This window comes from Octopus sinensis, linkage group LG7 (genome assembly GCF_006345805.1).
Source record: "Octopus sinensis linkage group LG7, ASM634580v1, whole genome shotgun sequence".
Classification (NCBI taxonomy): domain Eukaryota; kingdom Metazoa; phylum Mollusca; class Cephalopoda; order Octopoda; family Octopodidae; genus Octopus; species Octopus sinensis.
The window spans coordinates 105266506-105292020 of record NC_043003.1 but is presented as its reverse complement, the minus strand read 5'-3'; the positions used below and the strand labels follow the sequence as shown (position 1 = coordinate 105292020).

At 36.3% G+C, this 25515-nt stretch overlaps 2 protein-coding genes across 10 annotated transcripts in view; one reads left to right on the top strand and one right to left on the bottom strand.

Annotated features, from left to right (window-relative positions):
• Window positions 1–3351, top strand: part of LOC115213900 (inositol polyphosphate multikinase-like) — a 30673-nt gene extending 27322 nt beyond the window's left edge. For 4 of the 5 annotated variants that reach the window (XM_036505056.1, XM_029782877.2, XM_029782876.2 and 1 more), the window contains 2 exons: window positions 1509–1593; window positions 1929–3351. In XM_036505056.1, coding sequence (XP_036360949.1) covers window positions 1509–1593; window positions 1929–2344 — 501 coding nt within the window. In that variant the 3' untranslated portion in view covers window positions 2345–3351. The remainder of the gene's footprint in view (window positions 1–1508; window positions 1594–1928) is intronic. The other variant, XR_005000204.1, reaches the window with a different exon arrangement.
• A 3472-nt stretch (window positions 3352–6823) lies between these two features.
• Window positions 6824–25515, bottom strand: part of LOC115213791 — a 182545-nt gene continuing 163853 nt past the window's right edge. For 4 of the 5 annotated variants that reach the window (XM_036505052.1, XM_036505051.1, XM_036505053.1 and 1 more), the window contains 7 exons: window positions 21117–21299; window positions 18984–19085; window positions 15465–15516; window positions 15068–15237; window positions 11480–11530; window positions 10050–10147; window positions 6824–8176 (listed from right to left, as the gene is read on the bottom strand). In XM_036505052.1, the coding sequence (XP_036360945.1) occupies window positions 8110–8176; window positions 10050–10147; window positions 11480–11530; window positions 15068–15237; window positions 15465–15516; window positions 18984–19085; window positions 21117–21299 (723 nt within the window). In that variant the 3' untranslated portion in view covers window positions 6824–8109. The remainder of the gene's footprint in view (window positions 8177–10049; window positions 10148–11479; window positions 11531–15067; window positions 15238–15464; window positions 15517–18983; window positions 19086–21116; window positions 21300–25515) is intronic. The other variant, XM_036505054.1, reaches the window with a different exon arrangement.

Here is a 25515-nt window from a genome sequence, read left to right as displayed (position 1 = left end):
TTTTCTGGTGTGAATTGTGGGGATTTCAAGTTACAGAGAATAACTGGGATGTAAATTTAGTTGAGACAAGGAAATTGCTATTTTGCAAACATATAGGAACAGGCGTGGCTGTGTGGTATGTGACTTGCTTACCAATCACATGGTTCCTGGTTCAGTCCCACTGCGTGGCACCATGGGCAAGTGTCTTCTACTATAGCCTCGGGCCGACCAAAGCCTTGTGAGTGGATTTGGTAGACGGAAACTGAAAGAATCCCGTCGTATATATGTGTATGTATATGTTTGTGTGTCTGTATTTGTCCCCCCAACATCGCTTGACAACCGATGCTGGTGTGTTTACGTCCCCGTAACTTAGCAGTTCGGCAAGAGACACCGGTAGAATAAGTACTGGGCTTACAAAGAATAAGTCTTAGGGTCGATTTGCTCGACTAAAGGCGGTGCTCCAGCATGGCCACAGTCAAATGACTGAAACAAATAAAAAAAGCATGTGAAAACACCTGTGTGGAATCAACTTAACTGTATTCAACCTACCTTGGCAGGTAAAAGTGACATGTAAAAATAAAAAATAAAACAACGGGTAAAAACCACATTCACAATGTACTCCAACAATAATTGTAATTGTATCATCAAATTTTATCCAAATTCATATGGTAGGATCTTTGTACTGGACTGGTTACAATTTGTCGAAATATCCTCTTTCTAAGAGGATTGAGATTCACGTAAAGTGAGCCCTGCAAGACTTTAAGAGCTAATTTTGAATTTTTGAAAATAATCAAGAATTTGTAGCGATTTAAAACTAACATTCTCATTATAAGCTGGAATTGTAACAAATCTTTACAAATGGCTTTATGAGAATTTACAAAAAAAAACAAAAAACAAAAGATGAAGACAGGTGTGTAAACAACAAAGAGATGTATTAGTTTAATGCTTGGGAAGTGAGAAAGTCTTTTACATTTCGAGCCTATGCTCTTTGACAGAAAGGAACATTGAAAGAAACAGGGAGAGAAAATAAAAAGGGTTTAGTGGCTAGCAATCTATCATGATGTTTTGATTTAAATATGAACATTTCAGATCTAAGAGGTAACATACATAGAAGTAAGGAATTAAACTACCACAATCATCATCATCATTTAGCGTCCGCTTTCCATGCTGGCATGGGTTGGACGGTGCAACTGGGGTCTGGCAAGCCAGAAGGCTGCACCAGGCCCAGTCTGATCTGGCAATGTTTCTACGGCTGGATGCCCTTCCTAACGCCAACCACTCCATGAGTGTAGTAGGTGCTTTTTACGTGCCACCCACAGACAATGTGAAGGTTAATATTTTTCACAATGTAATAAAAATTTTTTACCATTTATCAGCTCCATTATGAAGTATTGTAATTTTCTTGAATAACATACTTTATTTCTTTAACTATTTAAAGAAATGGTTATAGAAGTAACAACATTCTTAGAATATAAATGGAAATATAAATGTAGTAGAATTTAATATTTCTGTTGTAAATGGTGTTACAGGTGTATCGTCCTTCAACTGATACCTTTCATTTCCCCTGTCGAAAGAAGCTTCTGCAACTTGACCAGTTTCGAATTTTAGAAGAAGGTTTGTTTATTATTGTATTTTATCTTTAACTAAATATTTTCTAAAGCAGACAATTGCTGAAAGTTTTGAATCCTAGACATTTTGCTATCTTTTACTTGTTTATCACTTAATTCCCAACTACAGATTCTGTCCCATTGTGTGTGGCATCTTGGACAAATGTTTTCTACTATTGCCCCAGCATGGCCACAAGTAAAAGATATCTCCCCAAGTAGGGATATTAATTGAAAATCAGTTCAATTTTCTATTGCCAAATATTGAGAAATTTAACAAAAAATATTATTTTGCAGTTTTTCCAAATTGGAATCTACATTTTTGTTATTTTTTTCTCTGTCCAGGTATTGGTGAATATTTTAATTTGTCTGAAAGTTTACGCAAAGATGCAGTCTTTGCAATCTTACTTGAGCTCATCGACATCAAAAACTGGTTTGAAAATCAACGAAAATTTGCATTTTATTCCTCTTCCTTACTGTGCATTTATGAAGGGCTTTGGCCTTGTAAGCAGCATTTAGCAGCAGTGTCCCAATTACCTCCATCAAATCATTCTATTGTAAACAAAAACAACGGTGATTGTCGTGCAATGACAAATATCGAAGATCTTCTGCAGAGTTCATATGGCAAAAGAGATTCTTGTGTCAAAGTGAAGATGATTGATTTCAGTCATGTGTATGCAACATGTGAAAGGGACAATAATTATTTAATTGGATTGGACAGTCTAATTAACTATTTAAAAAGGCTACTTACAGAGTTATAAAATTGCTAATTAATAAAATATCAACTCCAGCAAGTCAGCTCCAGTCCAACGCAGCAACAGATACAAACTGGTTGTTCCGTCTCTTGCTGCTGACCGTCTCGTTTACTGCTTTTTATTTTTATGCTTTCACAGCTTTTAACACTTTCGGACATGGTATATAATAATAATATAAAATAAGCTACGTGAATCTAAAGATTCAGGTAGCTTATTTTAATATTATCAAAAGTAACAACAAAATATCAGAGTGGATGGATCAGTTGATAAACTGTGCTTGAAATCCACTGAAAATGTTTAACTTTTGAGAAGGTCCACTTCATCATTGAGATAAACAATTGAGATGATGGGGAGAGAGAGATAAGTCATAAGGAAGCAGCTTCGTTTTTAGCAAACTGCTTCACCTCATGAAGGTGTGGCTGTTGGAGTTTGCTGTAAATTCATCACAAAGTAATGACATTTACCTGACAAATCTGTCATGGTTTTTTTTCCCTTTTTTTTTTATCCACTGAGTAAATGTATTGTAAAACATGGAAACAAACCGTTTTATGCTCTGAAAATTTTTAGAAATCTTCCAAAAAGAATAAGACATGAAGTAATGAATTAACAGTCTCCAGTAATTCTGTATCCTACAAAGAAACAATGTAGTTCTGTGAGAAGGATTCAATACATCGTCTATAAATAATGAAATAAGAAAATATTGAATTATTTGAGGAATTGCTCATAGGCCCAGGAATGTGGTTAAGACGTGTGCTTCCTCAACCACATGGTTTTAAGTTCAGTCCCACCGTGAGTCGCCTTGGCTAATGAAAGCCCTCTGAATGGATTGAGTAGACAGAAACTGAAAGAAGCCTGTCACGTATCTGTGGCTTGTGTGTCTGTCCCTCCATCTTTGTCTTGACACGGGTAATTGTTGTGAATAAGGGACACTGCCATGCATTTGAAATACTCTGTGAATACAAGTCTGACCAAGGGGCAAATGTAACCTACTTAATAGGAAGAGTATCTGACCACAGAAAAATCTGCCTCAATAAACATCTGTTGAAGCCATGCAAGCAGAAGAAAGTGGATGTTAAAATGATGATCATCATAATTTGTTTATAAGATTATTTTAAATTGGAGGAAGAAAGAAACAATGGTATTATCTAATTGCTTATATTTTTAAAACTTTGTCGTTTTTTTGTGCGCATATATTGAAGGTGAAGTCATCTTTGAATTACATTTCCATTGGTAATGAAATGTGATGTCTTTACATAATCGTCCCCATCATTTAATGTCCATTGTCCATGCTGGCATGGGTTGGACAGTTTGACCAGGGCTGGAAGGCTCCAGGCTGATTTGGCATGGCTATATGGCTAGATGCCCTTCCTAATGCCAACCACTCAGAGAGTAATGAGTGCCATTTGTGTGACACTGCTATCTGCCACAATTTTACTTGGTTTGATGGTTCTTCTTCTCAAGCACAACTTTATGCCAAAGGTTTTGGTCATTGCCTTGAAAGCTCAGCCACTTTGCCTCCGTAAGGCCCAATGCTTGAAGAGTGCTTTTTATGCGACACCAGCATCAGCCACGACTACGATTTCCCTTGCCTTCGTGGCTCTTCTTTACATTAAGATTTAGTGTTCAGCAATGTATTTCTTCTGTGGATAAAAAGTGTGGCAATTGTTGTATTTGATGGCATATAAGACACACAAGTACTTAGGACGCACCCTAGCCTAGGCTATACTTTTGTAAAATAAATTACCACTTTCGGCCAAGTCGCGAGATTTGAGTGCAGGAAAAAAAAAAAAGGTGCGTCTTATAGGCCATCAGATACGGTACTTTTTCAACAATACTATTCATTCACAATGTATAAAATTACCCGACAGTTTTATACTGGACATTTTATAAGGGACCACTCATTGCTATGTAATATTTTACATTATTTGATCAAAATCTATGGCTTTGTCAGATTTTTAATTATTTCTGTTAAATGTTCATTAAAAAAGGAAAAAAAAAAAAAAAAAAAGCGGCTGTGAAATTTGTTGTTACTGCAGGATTTTTCTAATTTTATAACATTTATTATTCCTTAACAATATCAGATTACTGCTTATGACATTTTCTCATTCATCATTTCCTGTTAACATTTTAATGAAGGGCTGTGGCTTGGTAGAGCATCCCTAAGAATAGTTTGTGGCACTTTGTTACAGCTTATATCCTGGGTTCAGACCCCTTCCCAGTGTTTCTCTTTTCCCTAAGTGCCAACTCAAATACTATCAATGCAATTGACTTTACTCTCTTCACTGGTCTCGTGTCTATACAACAGCATTATTGGAAGGTGAATCTTTCCAAGACTTACGTTCACTTTGTGGAGTGAGACAATAGGGCATCGCTGTTTAGGCATTGACAGTTTGGCATTCAACCTGCTTTGGTGCTGGAAGGCAAACATACTCACTCGCAGGAATATACAGGTAACGTGAGACATTACACCTACATAAGCAGATTTTCAGAGAGAGAATAAGAGAAACACTAAAACATCTGATGCCAAAATGTCTACCCGTCTCTTGAAATATTTATCTATAAATTTGTGGTTCAATCAGTTGAAAACTAAAAACAAGAAACTGGTCAAGTTAAATTTGGATCCCATTTGCTTTTTACAGTTTAAAGAGCTACACCACCCTCTCTCTCTCACTATTGCTCTCCTCTTATTACTCTTTCACACATCTGCTCTCTTTATCTTACTCTCTCACTCACCTTTTTTCAACTGGAGTATTCATGTACTCAACTACAAGACCCTTTTTCATGTCCCTCTGATCTCTTACCAACTGGCACCCCCAGTTCAGGGACCCTCTTTGTGCTGGTGCCATGCAAAAAAATGCACCCAGTACACTCTGTAAAGTGGTTGGTATTAGGAAGGGCATCCAGCCATAGAAAACATGCCAAAACAGACAGAGCTTGGTATGGCTCCTGTCAAACCGTCCAAGCCATGTCAGCATGGAAAGCGGATGTTAAATGTTATATACCAGGAGCACAGATTTGATAAACTGATGATTCAGATATTTCGTACATATATCAATCCTTACTTATTACAATTGGCTGGTTTTAAAACCCACTGTTAAAATAAAAGAGAAGATATGAGGACAGGAAATAGGTTTTGTTGCAAGAGATCAAGTCATCTTGAGTATTGTGAGTGGTTACTGGGGGTGTGCTTTTGTGGTCAAAGCAGAATCTTTGATCACTGACCCCGTTTTCACAGATCAATTCATAAAAGTAACATGGTTCACAATTCAGCATTCTGTGTTATCCCAGATCAGTGATAAACTGGGATATATCATTAAAAACAAATTTTTTTCCCCTTCATTTTGCTTTAGATCAGGAAATGAATGAAATTGTTTTTTTTTTTAACAATCAAAGTTTTATTAAAAAAAAAAAAATAAAGAACTTGTAATTTTTCAAATTGTACAATTAAGGAATTTGAGAACCAGGACAACCGCTTCCCTCTTTGATATGCTCATACAAGGTCTTTCAAGTGATTACTGTTAGTATTAGAAATTCAGGCTGTTTTCTGATGAACAGATGTCATTTTGTATCCGTTTTCAGTTCAATAAAATATTTCCCTTTCTTTGACTGTTTTACCTGAGTTATTTTCTAATTCTATCGAATTTCTTGCTAAATCTATCTGGGGTGGACGAAAAGACTACATTAAAAACACTGTAATTTCCAACTAGAGAAATGCTCCCAGGCTCGGATATCTTAGATAGATACCGGTCTAAGGGGGGGATAACCCAAAGCTTAGCCTCTATAGTTTTCTGGAATTAAGCACTATATAGGTGTGAAACCATTGTTTACTCTCTGACTGGGCAGAACAAACCTAAAAAAATGTGCAGGCATGACTGTGTGGTAAGAAGCTTGTTTCTCAACCACATGGTTCTGGGTTCACTCTCATTGTGTGGCACCTTGAGCAGGTGCCTTCTATCATAGCCTTGCAAGGGGAACTGGTAAAAGGAAAGTAAAAAAATCCAGTGTGTAAGTTTGTGTCTCCTTGTCTTGACATTACATGATAATCCTTTCTACTGGAAAGGACAAGAGTTCAAATTTGGGGGAAGGGATTAAGTCGATTACATCGACCTCAGTGCATAACTGGTACTTATTTAATCGACCCTGAAAGGAAGAAGAGCAAAGTTGATGCCAGCAGAATGTAGCAACAGACAAAATACCGCTAAGCATCTCGCCCGGTGTGCTAACGATCCTCCCAGTTCACCACCATATTGCAAGATGCTAACAATAGTGAACAAGTGTCAATTATTTCCAGTATCCTGTGAGATGACGTTTGGGTTTGGAGAAATACTACCTTTCCTGGAAAGGTATCTTGCTGTAGAAAAATCAGCCCCAGTAATCTGCATTGAACCCATACAAGCATAGAGAAATGAATAAACAAGGATGATGAGAGAAGTGCTCAGATACAGCACTAAAAATAAAATAGATGTATAAGAAAAACAACTCAAGACTGGATTTCTACATTTATTTTAGGGAGGGATTTGATATTGTCATTTAAAAAGTTGTTTTTTTAAAGATGGTCGGCTGATAGATTAGTTCAACAAAATATTTCTCCCAGCCAGATGAAAAAAAAAAGAAAAGATCAGTTTTTTGGGGGGTGTGGGGGTTGCAGTCCCTTTGAATCCTTTGCCTCAGAGAACAAGGTAAACCTCTTGAATTTCATTGTAATCCATTAAAATGAGTTATATTCCTAGAGTGTTTGGGCTCAGATAGTCGACACAGTCCAATGTAGAATAAGACCAATTTCACTATTAGCAGTTCAAATATGTTAGAGTTATTAAAAAAAAAAACAACAAAAAAAAAACATTATGGTTAGTGGAGAAAAAAAATTGTTGACTTCAGAAATATGATGTGATGTGAGGATTTGAGCTTAGAGGTGTAGTTCAAAAGAAACACTGTTCAGAAGGAGGGGGATAGGGTGGTTTTTCAAGAAATAAGTGCTAGTATTATGAACAAGAGACAGAGGCATTGTGTTGTTATGTTATTAATCTGTTTGCAATACTGAATTTTATTGGCATTTGATGGAGGGTGGGTAACTATTTGCATAAGGAACACTTTCTCTTTAAAAAATGAGAAAAGGCTGTGTGAGATGTTAATGATGGGAAGAAACCTGGCCCAGTCTGTTTGTTATGATTGTGCAAGAGAAAAAGAAAATTTTTTTTTTAAATATTGAATAATATTATGATAGATATTGGATATCTATGTCACTTGTGTGTGGAATATTGAGATGATGTGCTTTATAATGAAATGAAAATGTAATTGAAAATTTTCAGCTAATCAAGACAAATTTCATTTCAGTGAGCAATTAATTAAGTCAATGATATGCTCTAATGAGTACTTTAACATAAATGTTTTTATAAACAAACATCTCAGCAGTTTACCTTCAATGAGTCTACCTTATTTACTGCTCCTAATTGAAGTTTTGATTTTTATGTAATAAGGCAGAGATTTAAGAGGCTTCGTTCTTAATGGATTATTAATACCTTGTGAATATTTTTACCTTGATCACAGTCATTTGTTGTCTTTGACAGGAGATTGCAATTAGTTGCAGCTGCTGCATCTTTTTAATATAGATTTCACAACCAATTTATCAATGTTTAGGCAATGTCTTGAACAAGACATTGCTTTGCCTGAGTCAGCAATGGATGTATGGTACATGTGGTGAGAAATGACCAAAAGATAGATGCAGTGGGCATTTCTTTGTAACAGCCACAGGAAGACAAAATAAAGAGGTATTATAGTTCAGAAACGGGTTTGATATCAGCTAGATAATTTTTTATCACAGTCCGTGCCTTTATGTACCTGGAAGAAATAAAAGAAACGTAAATTACAGCAATTGAAACAGACATTGTATGATAATCTTAGCATCAGTTGTTTTCAGAAGAGCTCAATAGATTTTTCTTGTTGAAAAACCTAAACATAACAACAGCAAACAACATCTCTTCTTTCTCTCTCCCTTATTTGCTGTCTCACTACTTAGTCCTATCTCAATCTTTGCTAGTTGCCTATTTTCCTAGTGACATCCAAATCATCTTGAAAATATATGAGGAGAGCTAATCAAACACTACACACTGAATATATTGTGGAACAAGGGTATATATAAAGTGCTGTCCTGTCAGTTTAGTAGAAATTATTATTTTCTTGGTGCAGAAACCAGAGCTGGCAAGAACGATGCAAGGCAACTGAAACAGATTGCTGGGGTTTTGAAGGATGTTCATTCTGCAAAGTTCTGACTAGGATTGGACTTATTTGGTGCAGCAACAAGATGGTAGGGTGGAGGAATTCTATCTCTGAAATTGCAGAAAAGGTGGTTAAAATGGCTTTAGATAAAGAGGGTAGACCACTGGTTTCTTGCTATTGGGGTGCAACCTGGGACATAATCAGCTAGGTAAATAAATCTGATATTGAACAACACAAAACCCCCAAAAACCTTCAGAAACATCACAGATGATGCATCTGAGAGCAACCATGAGATGTATCTTGGAACTACATTTCTTAGAATGCTTAGAATCCAGTGTGTAAGTTTGTGTCTCCTTGTCTTGACATTACATGATAATCCTTTCTACTGGAAAGGACAAGGCCTCAAATTTGGGGGAAGGGATTAAGTTGATTACATCGACCTCAGTGCATAACTGGTACTTATTTAATCGACCCCGAAAGGAAGAAAAGCAAAGTCGACACCAGCAGAATTTGAACTCAGAATGTAACAACAGACAAAATACTGCTAAGCATTTCGCCCGGTGTGCTAACGATCCTGCCAGCTCGGCACCATTTTATACAATGCTAACAATAGTGAACAAGTGTCAATTATTTCCAGTATCCTGTGAGATGATGTTTGGGTATGGAGAAATATAAACTTGAAATTTTCAAACACAAAATACTGTTTAGTGTTGTTGCACATTTTAAGACTCATTTATGCCACAATCCTAACAAAACCCTTTTAAGAGTAATTCCTTAATGATTTCTTGTAAAGGGTGTCCTCCTTTTTTGTTGAATGAATTGAGACAATAATTAGATTTTTATTATAGTCACAACTCATACATGAACTGATGATGCAGGAGATTGCTAAGTTCCAAGAGAATTTGAACTTGGAACCCTCAAAATATAGTTTTCTCTATCACCTTGTTAACTAGGCAGTCACCAAAACTAGTTTATAATATTTTATTCAAAAGAAAACTGCCACATAATTTTCCTTGCTTTCAGCTTCCTCTCACTGATGGATTGTTTTTCCATTTATAACAAAGAGTTTTTTTAATGAAAAGGGTTCCCAACTTAAAAAAGTTATTTCAGCAAAGTATAAATTTTTATTTTTACAGGGAAAAAAAAAAAAAAAATTCAACTATGTTTGGACAAAGGTTTTTTTGCCTTTCATGCCAGCAAAACCAATTGCATATAAATGCAGAGTAATTAATTGACTTTCTGTAAATCATTAATTGCCACAATCATTAACTTAATTCTAACATTCAGATTACTTCGTCAAATGTAATGCTTATTTATTCACATTGTTTTGAATTAATTATGAATCGTTTTATAGCTTTGGGATTTTGATGATGGTAATTATTTTTAGAATGACATTGTAAGGTAGGTGTGAAAGGTCAGAGCTGGCACATTTGAACATAAATCCTTTATCGTTTAAACCTGTTTTAACTTAATTAACAAGTAATCAAATACTTACTTATCCTTGATTTTCTCTACATCTTTTTCTTCATCATCAAAAAATTTCTGTAGTAAACCTTTTAATACAGCTTCAGGTAAGGCTATTAATTGCTCTACCTTAAAAAAGAAAAAAAAAACACAAAATATGTTTAAAATAAAAAATAATAAAAAGTCTTCACTGAGATCTATATTAAAAACAACATAAAAAAAAACTCCAATTAACATTAATACTGCAGTAACAAAAAAAAAAAAGAAAAAAGAACATTCCGGTGATAATTATTCCTGTTACTGTAGTAAATGATTGCAGCACATCTTTATTATGCTAAAATGGTAAAGTATGTTTGAAAATATTAATAGCAAGTCAAGCTGACAAAGGAAACCAATTCTAAAAATTAACAATGCTCTATTATAACAATTTGGGTAACAAAAATACCACAACGCCTTTATTTATGGAAACATGTTATTCTCTGGTTTATGACAAACTATCAAATATTTTATTTAATTAGCCTAAGAGTACAATATCATAATCTACAAAAATGTAATCAAATTGGAATGTTAAAGAAATCAAACTATGTTGTACATGTTTTCACCCTTTTTAGTTTGAAAGAGTAACAAAGACAGCTAGATGAGAGAGACACATGCACAATCTGTTAACATGCTCTTACATTTGTGAATGGTTTGATTATATACAGAATGAAAACCAAAGAAGTATTTAGAACCAACTGTATGTAAGAGAATGAGATTAGTCAGAGCTTTAACTGGTCATAGTTAATAATTGGAAGTAGTGAAGAAGTTTGCTTGTAGTTATTAGTGAAAATTAAGAGCCAGATTTTTAGATTTTAAGGAGATTAAGATTAGTTTCAGATAACTATCTTACAGAAAACATAGGAATAGGTAGTTATTAGGAAAGCAATTTATAAGAAGCTATTATTGAGAATATGAAATCAAAACAAGAATGTCGTTGACTATTTCTAATAGATGGGGAATGTAAAGGCATTAACTGTGTCAGATTAGGAGGGGAAAATAGAAAACTTGTAATAATAGCAAAATATCTATTTCAATGAAAAGGGGACAGAAATATATGAAGTGATCAGAAGGACATTCTTGTTTTGATAGCTTCAGACCAGAGGAAATTAAAAAAGCTTTTTTTTTTTTTTCTGATTTGCTTTATTTCTAAGCTAGAACAGGTAAAAAAAAAAAAAAAAATAACAAGACAGCACCAAGCAGCTGTTTACCCTTAGAGTGGTTTAAAGAACCAGAATTGAAAAGGAGGAAAAGATATTAGCAAGTTAGAAAAGAAATGAATATTGTTAGGATAATATGTTATAAACCACTCTAATGGAAACGAACTTTGATAGCTATGTCTTGGTGCAGAAAGATATTCTAAGGCTATAAGTAACCGAAACCAAGATTAGAGCATTGCAGAATAAAATTGCTCAGTTTACTAACGATATTCATTTCAAAAGATCCTTTAGTTACAGCTTCCAGAGTATGCTGGGCCTAATGAACAAAATAAAAAAAGACAACATGGCATTTAACAAAACATTTTCCATTTCAATGACAGTATTTATGCAGCACAGCTTTTCAGAAATCTCTAAGACAGACAGTGTTTCTACACAATCTCTGAATGGTAAGGGGGGGGGGATAATAAAATAAAATGAATACAAGAGAATTTCCCAAATATTGTAACTTTTAAAAACTGAATAAGTTGATAGTTGTCTGAAAAGAATGTTAAAAGGGTTTAGGAAGGGTATCCAGCTGTAGAAACTATGCCAAAACAATTATGCAACTGGGTGCAGCTCCTGTCCAACCCATGCCAGCAGGGAAAAAGGATGTTAAATGATGATGATGATGATGATAATGATTTAAAAGGTATAAAATTTACAGGGATGCCACAGTTCCAAGTTCTGTGGTTTACCTCCATTTCTTTTCATGCTTGTATCGGAGTGAGGTTTATTGGCTCAACTGTTCTAAAATCTGGATGCCCTTCATATTGCTCAGCCATTCAAATTTGAAGCACAATTAAAAGATGTCTAAATTTTTGATTTAGTTAAATTTTTATCATATCAGCAACAGAAGAGATATAATCTGTAACTGAACTAAAGACATCTTTCTCCCCTGTTACAACTTCTTTCAGTGTTATTACTACTCTCCTAGATAGGATGTCTTTATAGGCATTCCATGTTCAAGTATTTTCTGACAACAAGACTGCAGCCACTACCTCCATCACTGCCATCATCATTGCTTTAATGTCTACCTTTAGATAATTGCATGAATTAGACAGGATTCGGTGAATCAGTTTTTCTACAGTTAGATGCTCTTTCTTGTTGCCAACTGTTGCCTCTTTCCAAGCCAGGTAATATTTCCCCTTAGTTCAGATGTTTTCACAGGAGCTTATAATAAGCAACTCATGTGATGGTGATGTTAGTTTGCTGTCATGACAAGGAGACAGAAACAGACAGACGTCAGGCTTTTCAGTTTCTGCCAACCAAACTCACAAAGTATTGGTCAGCCTGAGGCTATGGCAGAAGACACTAGCCCAAGATGCTGCTCAGTGACACTATGCACAAAATCATGTGGTTGCAAAGTGAAGAGTTTAGCCACACAGCAAAGCTTGTGCATAGAGATGTATTCGTGGATACGAGTTTAACCCTTTCACAACACGATCTGTGTCCTTATATTTTCAAACAAGGGAATCTAGCATACCCCACTCAGCTCAAAACAATATCTGTGTATCGCGATTTCCAGGTTATTTCTCTTCATCAGCACAGAATAATTGTTCAAAAATATAAGGACACAGATCGTGTCGTACAGCCAACTGGAGACAATGTCTCCTGGGGCTAATTTACAGCAACATTCGTCCTAAACCAGAACTGCCATGTTATGTTGGCAAATAATCTTTACTCCAAAGTACTGTTGCTGAATATCTATCGTTGTGAGATTTACAAATAGCAATTTCCTTCCGTAATTGTATTTATTTTGAGATACTCTGTGTGTCTTTCAATTACTTTAAATATAACAAAGAATTTAGTAAAATAATTTAGCTATCATTAAGCTAGTGTTAGGAATGTAAATTGTGACTAAGGTTTGGTGGAAGATTTTAATTAAAAACTTATGAAAATAAGACATTTGTACTCAAAGACAGAACTGGTTTTAACCGGGTTGGTAACGAAAGGGTTAAACTGTACCCAGTAGTTTTGAGGGGTTTGGAACCAACTCTTGGCTACTATTGTTCCCGGGTCTATTCTATACTAGAGTCAGATTAATTAGCATGTGAACCGCTGGGAGGGAAGGACCCCTGGATTCTCATTAGAACTTACTTCTAAGAGAAGATAAACATATATAAAAAAAACAAGAATAATCTGAAGTGCAATTGGTTTCTGGTTGTTTCAACCTCTCTTGTGCCACTGGTTTTATGGCTGATTCTGTTGGAAAGAGGATTCAATGCTGTGCAACACTGTGTCCACTCAAATTCATACAGAGGAACTTCTGGATTCTGGCAACATTTGCACACTCTGAGTTCTGGAAGTGGTCTTCCTCTGTCATGGATCCACTTCAACTATGCATGCATGCACACATGTGTGTACACAGATGTTATATGCCACATACCAAACACTGCAAATTAGCATTACCCCCCCCCCCCACTAAATACAGTTGAACACTTCTCTTCTGGTGAGTGTTATTTCTAATGATGCAAACTGTGAAAAGGATGTTGACAACCACATTCTTTTTTATTCTAGGCACTAGGCCCGAAATTTTTGGGGAGAGGGTTAGTCAATTAAATCGACCCCAGTACGCAACTGGTACTTAATTTATCGACCCTGAAAGGATGAAAAGCAAAGTTGACCTCGGCGGAATTTGAACTCAGAACATAAAGACAGACGAAATACCACTAAGCATTTCGCCCAGCATGCTAACGATTCTGCCAGCTCGCCGCCTTAATGTTGACAACCACATTGCCAAAGCTAACACCTTCTTTGGACAATTGCAGAAGCAATGTCTGGCAGAACCGTGTACTGAACCCGTCTACCAGGATCAAAGTCTATCAGGCTGTTGTCATCATTACTGTCCCCTAAGGGCCAGAAGCTTGGATGCTGTAGAGGAAACAAGTCAAGCTGTTGGACCACCTCCACTTCCTGAGATGCCTTCACTCTATCCAGGACATCTCATGGAGGGAGCACATCACAAACAACAAAGTCCTCCAGCAAGCCAAGGTCCCAAGCATTGTAACCATGCTGTTGCTCAGATGGGCAGGCAATGTCAAATGCTTGAGACCAAATTCAGAATGTCAAAGACTGTATTCTACAGTGAGCTCAGCCAGGGCAAAAGTGACATCGGAACCCCTAAGAAGTGTTTCAAAGACCAGCTCATCCAGGTAAGAGGGATTTTGAGACAGCCAGAGCAACTGCAGCAGATGAGAAATCCTAAAGAAGAAAAGAGTCATTGTCACAACCCTCAAGTGACCATAGTGTACATAATGCCCCATGAGGACCAGAGCTTGCTATTCAAGGATTGGTTTACACAGCCATATAAGGGATTGCTGGTCTTCCTTATGATCTTTGGGTACAAAGAAACTGCCATCACCATGTGTGTATGCACACACACACACAAACACATGATGAGTTGCCATATGGTTTATGTTGGGCATATTTCACTCACAAAATGGTCAACAATCAAAGACTATGGTAAAAGACAGCACTTACACAAGGTGCCGTGCAGTGGGATTGAACCCAGAATCACATACTACATGGTTGTGGTATGCTTAACAAACTCCTCAACTACTTGCTCTTAACATTGACAACTTTGAAGATAGATCAGCAGAAGATAAGAGAAAATTCATGGCAGACATGTGTGAACGTAGCCAGAATTGTAGGGAGACCAACGAGAAAAGGGGAAGCTGCTGCTGCTTAACTCAGACTCTATGTAAGAGGAATTGGGGGCCGTGTAAGAATGCTGCACCACTCACTGCAGTAGCAGTGAAGCAGGTGAAATCGATCACTTATGGATTATGCATACACAAAGACATTGAACACTTACTTCAGTTGGTAAATAACAGGTCTTCTCTTCTATTGGTTCAACTTCTTCAGGAACGACAACTGAGCCCACATAATCTTTCTCCCGTATAAAGATTTTGGCATTTGTTTCATCAGCACCCAGTCTCAGACGTACTTCCAAAGGGATCTCACCAATTCCAATTTCCCTTTCCCCTATGGTAAGAAAAAAGGGATTATATTTCATAGAAAATAAAAAGGATAAAATTACAAGGAACAGTCTATTAGCCCAAAACTACACATTTTAGTTTTGGGGAGTAAAGGTGATGAAATTGTTCTTTATATTAACATTGAACTGGAAATAACAGTCATTATATTAACAAATTTCATTGTATAAACATTAATTTAAACAAGACAGTTTGATATCAACCAGCTGCACTCACCCTCAGCTTCCGTGACAACATAGAGAGAAAATTCATCAGCATCATTCTCCACCTGTAAAAGACAATAATGTAATAATAGAAAACAGAAGCTATTAGATCATTAATAAGAATAGCTAGAACTACACTTCTTACTTATAAGGATCTAAAGATAACTATTAACTACTCTAATGACCATAATAAACGAAGTTAGCTGAGTGAGTTAATAGCTCTCTAGATTACCCAACATCATTATATGAACCAAATGAGGAAGCTTCTATGTAGTTTCCTGGCTAGAAATTGCAAACAAGTCTGTCTCAAAACACACACTATTAACTTGATATATCATCATCGTTTAAAGTCCGTATTCCATGCTGGCATGGGTTTGACAGTTTGACTGGGGACTAGTAAGCCAGGAGGCTGCACCAGGCTCCAATCTGATCTGGCAATGTTTCTACAGCTGGATACCCTTCCTAACGCCAACCACTCCAAGAGTGAAGTGGGTGCTTTTATGTGCCACTGGCATCAGCCACATTTGGATGGTGCTTTATACGTGCTACTGGCATAGGAGCCAGTTGGGGCCGGGGAGGGGGGCATCAACCGCATTCAGATGGTGCTTTTTACATGCCATTATATATAAAAAAATTTATATATATATAGAAATTTTTAAGGTAGAGCAATTATATATATAAAGAAAAAGAAAGTGGTGGTGGTGGTCATGGTTGCCATGTCTTTGACCATGGGCCTGGTAAATCAGGCGCTGACCTGGGAGCTAAACAACAACATTATAAAAACCTTAATTTTAATTTTTGTATAAACCCTTACTTGAAATGTTATAATCGGTAAAACAAAGGAGGAGTAAGGAGTTTGGTAAAGATGTTAGAGAAAGAAACAGAGAAATGTGAGAGAAAGGAGGGGAACAGTCAATATTGACCAAAGTCAACTATTTCTATATACCGTAAATCCTTGACTATAATCCGCATTTTTTTCCCAAAATTTAAAGGTCAAAATCCCTAGCGCGTACTATATACAAGGTTAAAAATGCAAAATATTTTCTAAGCAGTGTCCAAGTCTCTATTTGCTGTCCAGCAATGTTTATTCAGACGCATTTTATGATGTAGGGCGCGAAAATACCTTAAGCTAAGCCTGAAAGCAATGAAGTCATAAAAGAATCATCCATAACATACAGTAAGCAACATTTATTAAAATAAAAGTAATCAGATCACAGAATAACATGTAACAAAAACAATTTGCAAACATATTTACATTCCCATATAACAGTTAAGAACATCACCATTATTGTATTACACATGCTCGGAAGTGTTTGTTCGACTAGGTGCTGCTGGCTTAATAATGCACAACTTAAGTTAGAGAAGGGGTGCATATTATACACAAGGTTTAGGTTTTTCAGAAATACAACCCCCTGCGTATTATACTCAAGGGCGGACTATACTCGAGGATTTATGGTATATATATACACTTCTACTTGTGGTGATCTCTTGTCACTTTGACAAATGAAGGTTCAGCAAGATACAGCTAAAAGACAAGCATCAGCCGATGGCTGCCTGTGTCTACTGAATGTAAATACAAACATTGGAAAACGGGAATTAAATTTAAAAACAAAAAGTGATGGAGTCTGTTAGAAGATTCAGGTTTGTGTTGACTAACTAGTCAATGACTAGATTGGCAAACACTATATCAATAAATTAATATTGTGCTTGCCATTCTAGTTATTCACGGTTTAAAAAAAAAAAAATCAAAAGTGTTAGCTTGTTTCTAAAAGTAATTAGTCAAGCTTGTCTTGTCTTTCTCACCCACTCTCTTTCTCTCTCTCTTTCCACCAATCACCTCATCTGCTAAGATGTTCAGGCATTTAAACAGGTTTAGTTTGACAGGTTTCATTTGAAAACAAAATAGAGAGCCTTCATGAATTACAGATCAGACCCAGTTTATTCTCTGAGGCTGAATAGAAACCCAATTTATTGAAGATGTGGAGGGGAAAATGGATGTTGGTCTAGCATTGGTCTACCAGTGCTTTCAGAATGTAAATTCACTGAAGATATTTTGTTGAATCTGTGTCTGAGCAGGACCTTTTATTTGGCATACTTCAGTTAACCTACAAATAAGGAATAAATATCAGAACTTGTAGCAACTAATCCAAAAGCTGGGCTACAAATTCACTTAAAGTTTGTGATTCTGCCAGCTCGCCGCCTTAATGTTGACAACCACATTGCCAAAGCTAACACCTTCTTTGGACAATTGCAGAAGCAATGTCTGGCAGAACCGTGTACTGAATCCATCTACCTGGATCAAAGTCTATCAGGCTGTTGTCATCATTACTGTCCCCTAACTTATAACAAACCCTTTTAAACCAAATTGCTGTTGTTTCACCCCCACCCCAAGCATCCCTGATTAAGCAAGTCTTTGATAACCCTGCCTCCTTTTCCAGACAGTTGTATATAGAACCACACTGGCCAATGAGTCTGCAGGATGGGTTCTACCAAACTTTGAAAACCATCTCACTAAGAATTCTAGTTCAGAACCTCAAAGTAAATATATTTATAAATAAAGCATAAATGCTTACATGAAGTTCAAAAGAAGTGTGTGAATTTTCCTATCAAATAATTCTGTTGAGAGTTCTAGAAGATTGACTTAAAGTTATAAAAACCTAGCAATTTCAACCCCAAGCAGAACCCTCCAGAAGTCAAAATGGAACTTTGCTGCTCAACTCTGTGGGATGGTCACTCATCCTTTTCTATGTTATCTTTCAACAAACTGAGATGCTGCTTGAAGCTATGTCAGTCAGCATGTTGACAAGGCATTCCCTTTCCTTCTACATACATTGTTTCAATAACAAATGGTCTTCATATTACTATTCAACATGTTATGTTGTGAAAACTTGTACTTAGTCCATCTGATATCTCTTGAATCCTGTTCTATTTAATCAACTGCTGTTATCATCATCATTTAACGTCCTTGGTCCATGCTGGCATGGGTTGGACAGTTTGACTAGGCTGGCAAGCTGGGAGGTTGCACCAGACTCCAGTCTGATTTGGTATGATTTTCTATGGCTGGATGCCCTTCCTAACGCCAACCACTCCAAGAGTGTAATGGGTGCTTTTACATACCACTGACACAGGTGCCATTTTGCTTGGCTTGATGGATCTGCTTCTGCTGTATACACATATATGTAAAGGCAAATGTTCCAGGATAACAAAAATGTATGAGAACTAATACCAATATGAGTTTGGTCATTATGACTCTTATTTTCAGCACACCAAATGCTGCTATTCGTCAATAACTATTTAATATTGCACCCTTAATATTGCACTAAATGTCCTCCTTTAAATGAGTAGATTTTGATTTGAGGAAGATTTGGCTACTATTTCTAGTAGTTTGAAAAATTGTTTGATTTTAATCAGTTGTCCAAGTTAGTATGGGAGGGAGGGAGAGAGAGAGAGAGAGAGAGAGAGAGAGAGAGAGAGAGAGAGAGAGAGAGAGAGAGAGAGAGAGAGAGGTTGTGGTGGTGGTGATGATACTAACCTTGAATTTCTCAAGCAATGTTTTTATAACCAGTGGTACAGTCATTGTGCTGTTCACTGTAACACTAGTACAGCTGCCAATCACTGGAGTGAAAACACGAGTCTGGTAGAAAGAGAAAAAAAGAAGACACATAATCATGACACAGTTTCTACTAACTTAACAGAAATCACACAAGATCAATAACAATGTAAAGGAGAACTGACTTGAGGCCAAGGAAAGGCATTCTTTCTTCCCCCTTACTAGTAATTCATAACTCTAGCAATCAGCAATAGATAACAGAATATTTATGATGAGGTTGCTATCCCGACACACACACACCAATAAGTGTAGATCAAATAATAATTTTTTTTTTAAATGCTATGAATTATAACAAAGGATTCATATCAAGAACAGCTAGTACTGTGGTGGTGGTGGGGGTATATTTACTGTTTATTTATTAATCAAATATACATACACATTAGTCTTTATTATTATTGAGTGAGAAGAGCAGCACGTGTCATCAAAGTGATGCTGGGGTACAAATACTATTATCGTTTATACTATTATTGGTTTCAGCCAGAAGCTGTGGCCATGCAGGAGCACTGCATGCTTTCCAATATAGACAAAAGAATCAAAGTAATGGTATAATTGATGACACCAACCCCACTAATTGTTTGGATTTGATTTTATCGACTCCTGAGGAATGTAAAGTACTGTTAACCTAGCTGGGATTTGAACTCAGAATGTGAAGGAATGCAAGTAAACAGTGCAATGCAGCTTGCTTGCTCTACTGTCAACACCACATGTCTCTTAATGGGTCATTACATCAAGACTAAAGACTTTACCTCCCTGCGTAGAGCTGTAAGTCAGATTGCTCTAAGTCCACACAACACTCTCCAAGTTATTGACTTTCAACAGAAATCAATGATGTACAGGATTCCTCAAACCAGGAATTAAACCTGCATTGCAGAATTGATTTGCCGCCTTCTACCATTTTACAACACTGGCACAAATGTAAAGAAGTGAAGAAATAATGAAGTGCGGACGTGGCTACGTGGTTAAGAAGCTTGCTTTGTTACCATGTGGTTTCAGGTTCAGTCCCACTGTACAGCACTGAGGGCAAGTGTCTTCTATTAATGCCTTGTGAGTGACAGAGGGAAACTGTATGGAAGACCATCTGTGTGTCTGTCACCCCACATCATTTGTCAACTCAGGTTTCTTTTTTATTGTTTATGTCCCCGTAACTTAGTGGTTTGGCAAAAAAGACCAATAGAATAAGCACCAGGCTTAAAAAGTAAGTACTGGGGTCAATTTATTCCCCTAAAACCTGATGCTCCAGCATGGCTGGAGTCCAATGATTGGATAAAATAAAGAAAAAAATAAAAGCATAATGATGTTGTCAACAATATTTCTTTTGAATTACATCAGAAGGTGAAGAAATAGGGGAGAAAGAAAATATACACAAGAAAGGAATTTAACCCTTTTGCTACCATATTTCTATAGAAATCCATCACCTTGATTTCAATTAGTTTTGAAAATAAGGAAAAGTTTAATGAGTCATTTATGTCATTATTAAGCTGATGTTTGGAACATAAATGAACATGGAATTTTGATGAATATTTTAAGTTGATGCATTTTAAACAATGAAGTTTGCATCAAAGACCCAGGGGCAGTCTCAGGCAGGTTGGTACTGAAAGGAATTTAGGTGATGCTTTGCCCCACACAGAAACTGCACAAGTTGCTCAGAGGTTTTGCAAGCTCTTCTAAATCCATTGCAAAGCTGGAAGCCCTTCCATATCATCAGTAGGTACCTCAGAGCCACAAGTGTTTTGCCCCTTGGCCTGTATGCGCCACCTGAGCAGGGCGACAAGGACTGAGCTAGTCTTTACCCACGGATGGGTTCTACTCGCAGTCTCTTGAGCTAGTTACATCTGCTGCACTTATTTCTTTGAGGATTTTCTCCAGTTGTCTGAGTTGCAGAACTATCTTCTGCAGGAAATAGTGCACTGACATAGATGGAGAGCCGCAACAGCCAACTTCAATGGGGCTCACATGCCAGCCCTTGATAAGGGCTTCATTGACTAAGTGCTGATATTTTGATTTCTTTACCTTGTGCATAAAATAAAATTTCTATGAAAGGAAACTGAATCTCACATCATAATTGTAAATATGTCCGTTTATAGAAGCTCGTTTCCACTTGCTTGGTCGGTCAGCTCTGTAGGCAACTGTGTTGGATTTGCGAATATTTCGACGTCGGACAACACCATCTAAATTAGGTACGATTACACTGTCATCCATGCCATATTTGGGGAGAGTTGGTTGTGGAGATTGTTCTGCCTGTACAAAGAAACAAAGAAAACTGATTTTACAATATATCATTATTATTATTATTATTAGATAAGCTCTATACATCAAACACTACGTATCCCTTCTATGTTTGTTTATATTTTCCAAATTGTTGTAGAGAACACAGACAAAAACATACAACAGAGCACATGACTAATTTAAAGCAGCTGTCTTGTTGCAAATGTATCAGATCGACAAGATACACTGAAATCACAACACACGTGCGCATGCGTTGTGTTCTTTAGTTTTATTTCTATTTCTTACCAACTGCAAGATAAAAAAAAAGAAAAAAAAAGCTGGTTTCTAACCTAAATTCAAGGCTTCGTCATTGGAATTTCCACAACAGAGTACTTGCGTATGTGTGTGTGTGTATAAGTGTTTCGGGTCAGTGCATATTCAAATCTGTAGGTTTCATTTTATATATGTATACTCTTATGTATAGTTGCATGTCAAGATATGTATATGTATTTATATTCTAAACTTTTAGAAAGCCTTATATATTTTGATAGTTCCACTGGTGACTTGTGTCTGTAATCTAATTAGCTTTCTTCTGCCTGGTTTTGAGAACCTTAATTTCTCAAGACTGGTAATGAGGCAGTCAGTTACATATCCAAGTGGCCCAATAATTCCAGGTATAAACCTGGTATGAAGGTAATCAAAAGCAAAGTTTTCCTCTGTTGCAATTCCAAGTTTCTCATTTGTTTTTGTTTTCTACCATTTATAACTCAAAAATTACAAAACTGGTTCATTTCTTTGAGTAGTGATGGAATAAGTAATAAACTTCAAGTTTCTTACTCTGTGTGGTTCTTCATGTGATTGACCAAAAATTACCTGAAGGATAACATATACTAAGAATGGAGTGAATTATTAGCTTTGTAGAATATCTTGCAACTTTATCAGTCAATATCTCATTTGGGAAAGACAAATCCAAATACACAACTGACATTTACAAAGTTATAATTACAACAATACAAACTTGATATCTAGCTGAAAGAAATATTTGGCAAAATAATTGGAATTGTTGGATATCATTGACAAACAAATCTGATTTTGACATTTAAATAAAATGAATTTCTCCAATCAATCAGTAAATAACTATTTAGGAAAAAATAAAGCAAAAATAACTTAGGATAAACATATATAATTTATGTATGATAAAAATAAAGGAAATCAATATACACACTAGTTATAGCATTAGCTTAAAATAACAATGTGTGTAAATCATTTATAATGTATACATAAATGTAGAATGGCTCTAGCTGTAGGATTCTGTCTCAGAGAAACTTCTCTTAAGAGAAACTTCATGTATTAAAAACCTAGCGTACTCTGAATAATGTTAGAGGACCACCAGACACTGGTGCTTCAGCTTGATTTCACCTCTTCAGTGACAGACATCCCCAGTCATTTGGATCTGGCTAGGGACTTCTGTTCCTCAGGAGTGCCTATCAAAATGAAGCCGAAACACCAGTGCCTAATGGCCCTCTAAAATTATTTAGAGTATGCTGTGTTTTTACATCTAAAGTTTCAAAAAAGAAGTTCCTCTGAGACAAAATCCTAAAACCAGCACCATTCTACATTTGTGTATACACTATAATGATATGCATATCATTACAATAGAAAATGATAACAAAAATAAAGGAATTTATGTAATAATAACAATAAATGTTTGCAAATGGTGGAACAATAAGCATGCTGTGAATGTTTCAGAAAGAAAACAAACTACGGAGACTACATTAAGAGCTACTAAACCAGTTAAAATGAATTTAATTTTTATAATCTATGAATCAAACTGCCAAGTTATCTTGATAAATAATTTACAGTTTTACAAACAGGTTTTACAATACGATAATGCAAGTTTGACCTAAAATCTTGTAGGTCATGGCTGGCATATGTCAAAGAGTTGCCGTCAATGATATATGAAGTTGCTTAACTTGTTAGCAAAAGCAGTAAAACTTCTTATAAAATCCATTTAACAATCATCATCATCGTCTGCTTTCCATGCTAGCATGGGTTGGACAATTTGACTGTGGACTGGAGAACTGGATGGCTGCACCAGGCTCCAATCTTGATCTGGCAGAGTTTCTACAGCTGGATGCCATTCCTAATGCCAACCACTCAGAGAGTGTAGTGGGTGCTTTTACGTACCACCGGCATGAGAGCCAGTCAGGCAGTACTGGCAATGGCCATGCTCAAATGGTGTTTTTTTACGTGTCGCCTGCACAGGAGCCAGTCCAGTGGCAATGGCCTCACTCGAATGTTTCTTTTCACATGCCACCAGCACATGTGCCAGTAAGGCAATGCTGATAACGATCACGCTCGAATGGTGCTTTTTACGTGCCACCGGCATGGAAGTCAGTTGGCTGCTCTGGCAACGATCATGCTCAGATGGTGTTCTTCTTTAAAACAAAGAAAATAAATAAATGAAAAGATGGTGATGGTTAAGATGTCTTCAATTTTAGAGTTACTTCATCAGAGCTAGCAACATTAATCATAGTTTGTTTTCCTATATCAGTCAGGACAGATTTTGTCTTGTTGCCACTGGAAACTTGCAAATGGCAAAACCAAAGAAGGAAGCGATGCACATCTAGCATATTCACTGCAGCTGCTGGACAATTTTGGTCCTCTGTTGATATACATGTGGTCATCATTTAATGTCTATTTTCCATGCTGGTATGGGTTGGATGGTTTGACAGGAACTGACAAGCTGGAGAGCTGCATTAGACCCCAATTGTCTGTTTTGGTATGGTTTCTATGGTTGGAAGCCCTTCCTAATGCCGACCACTTTGCAGAGTGTACTGGGTGCATTTTATATGGTACCAGCATGGATACATTTTTTTTATTGTGACACCAGCAGAGGTACTTTTTATGTGGCACCAGCATAGGTTGCAATTAATTAGGCTTTATACGATGTATCTGCATTAGGTATGATACACAGATTGCTGTTAGTAATAGTATTACAAGCTGAAAAGCTAGTTCTAAAATCTCTCTAAGCGATGATCGCAGTAGTTGTACCAGCGAGTATTTGTAGTCACTTCAACATGGCTGTTCCATCCAAAAAGACTTTACTGCGATTATTTAACCCCAAGAGGACATCTCATCTGGCTGGTTAAGGATGCACAGCTGCATCTGATGTATTGCTTGCAATGTATCGGATGCAGCTGTGCATTGTTAACCAGCTAGAGGAGATGTCCTCTTGGGGTTAAATAATCGTAATTAAGTCCATTTGAATGGAACGGTCATGTTGAAGTAGCTATGAACGTTACTTAATAATAGTGTTAGTTTCCCCCCAAATGATTAAACACGCATTTGTAAAAAAGGAATAGGTTTATACTGAAGAGTATAAAAGAAAAGCTAAAATCAAACAATTAAAATGAAGATTAATTAAATGTTAAATTTTTCCCTCAGAAACTCAAGGTAGTACAGATAATGTATTTCATGTTAAGATGACATCCAGATGTGAAATAATTACAGAAAGACAAATAAAATTCAGCATCATATTATACTACAAAATAACATACAGTATGATGTTATATCATATCACCGTATTATATATCATCTTCTGCTATAAATATCAAGGACAACTGAATACAACTTTGGAAGTATCAAGTGAAATAATTCAAGGACATTTTCACACATCCAAATGTATTCCAATAAAGTTTATATTTCAGTATCTTAAAACTAATCAAATTTGTAATTACTTTAAAAGTTTCAGTTACCATTTTAATTATTCTTAATTTTGTAAGTTAGTCCAAATTGCTAGCAACAGAAATAAGACAGTTTCTTTTGGCTAATCATAGTTTTTATTGTGAAAAATGTCCATGAAGGAGATTTTAATGTAATATTCTCATGAACAATATATTGTACATCTATATTCTATTGTTTCTTCAGAAAGTACAGTGAAGTCTTAATGTGACTAAGGAGGCCTAATAAGACTGAAACAATTCCAAAGTTATGTCCCTTCCTTGTCAACATGAATGGAGTGAGATACTATTATCTTTTCTTCACAGTATTCTTTTATTCTTTTATTCTTTTGTTTCAGTCATGTTGACTGCGGCCATGCTGGAGCACTGCCTTTAGTTGAGCACATTGACCCCAGGACTTATTCTTTGTAAGCCTAGTACTTATTCTATCGGTCTCTTTTGCCGAACCGCTAAGTTATGGGGATGAAAACACACCAGCATCGGTTGTCAAGCGATGTTGGGGGGGA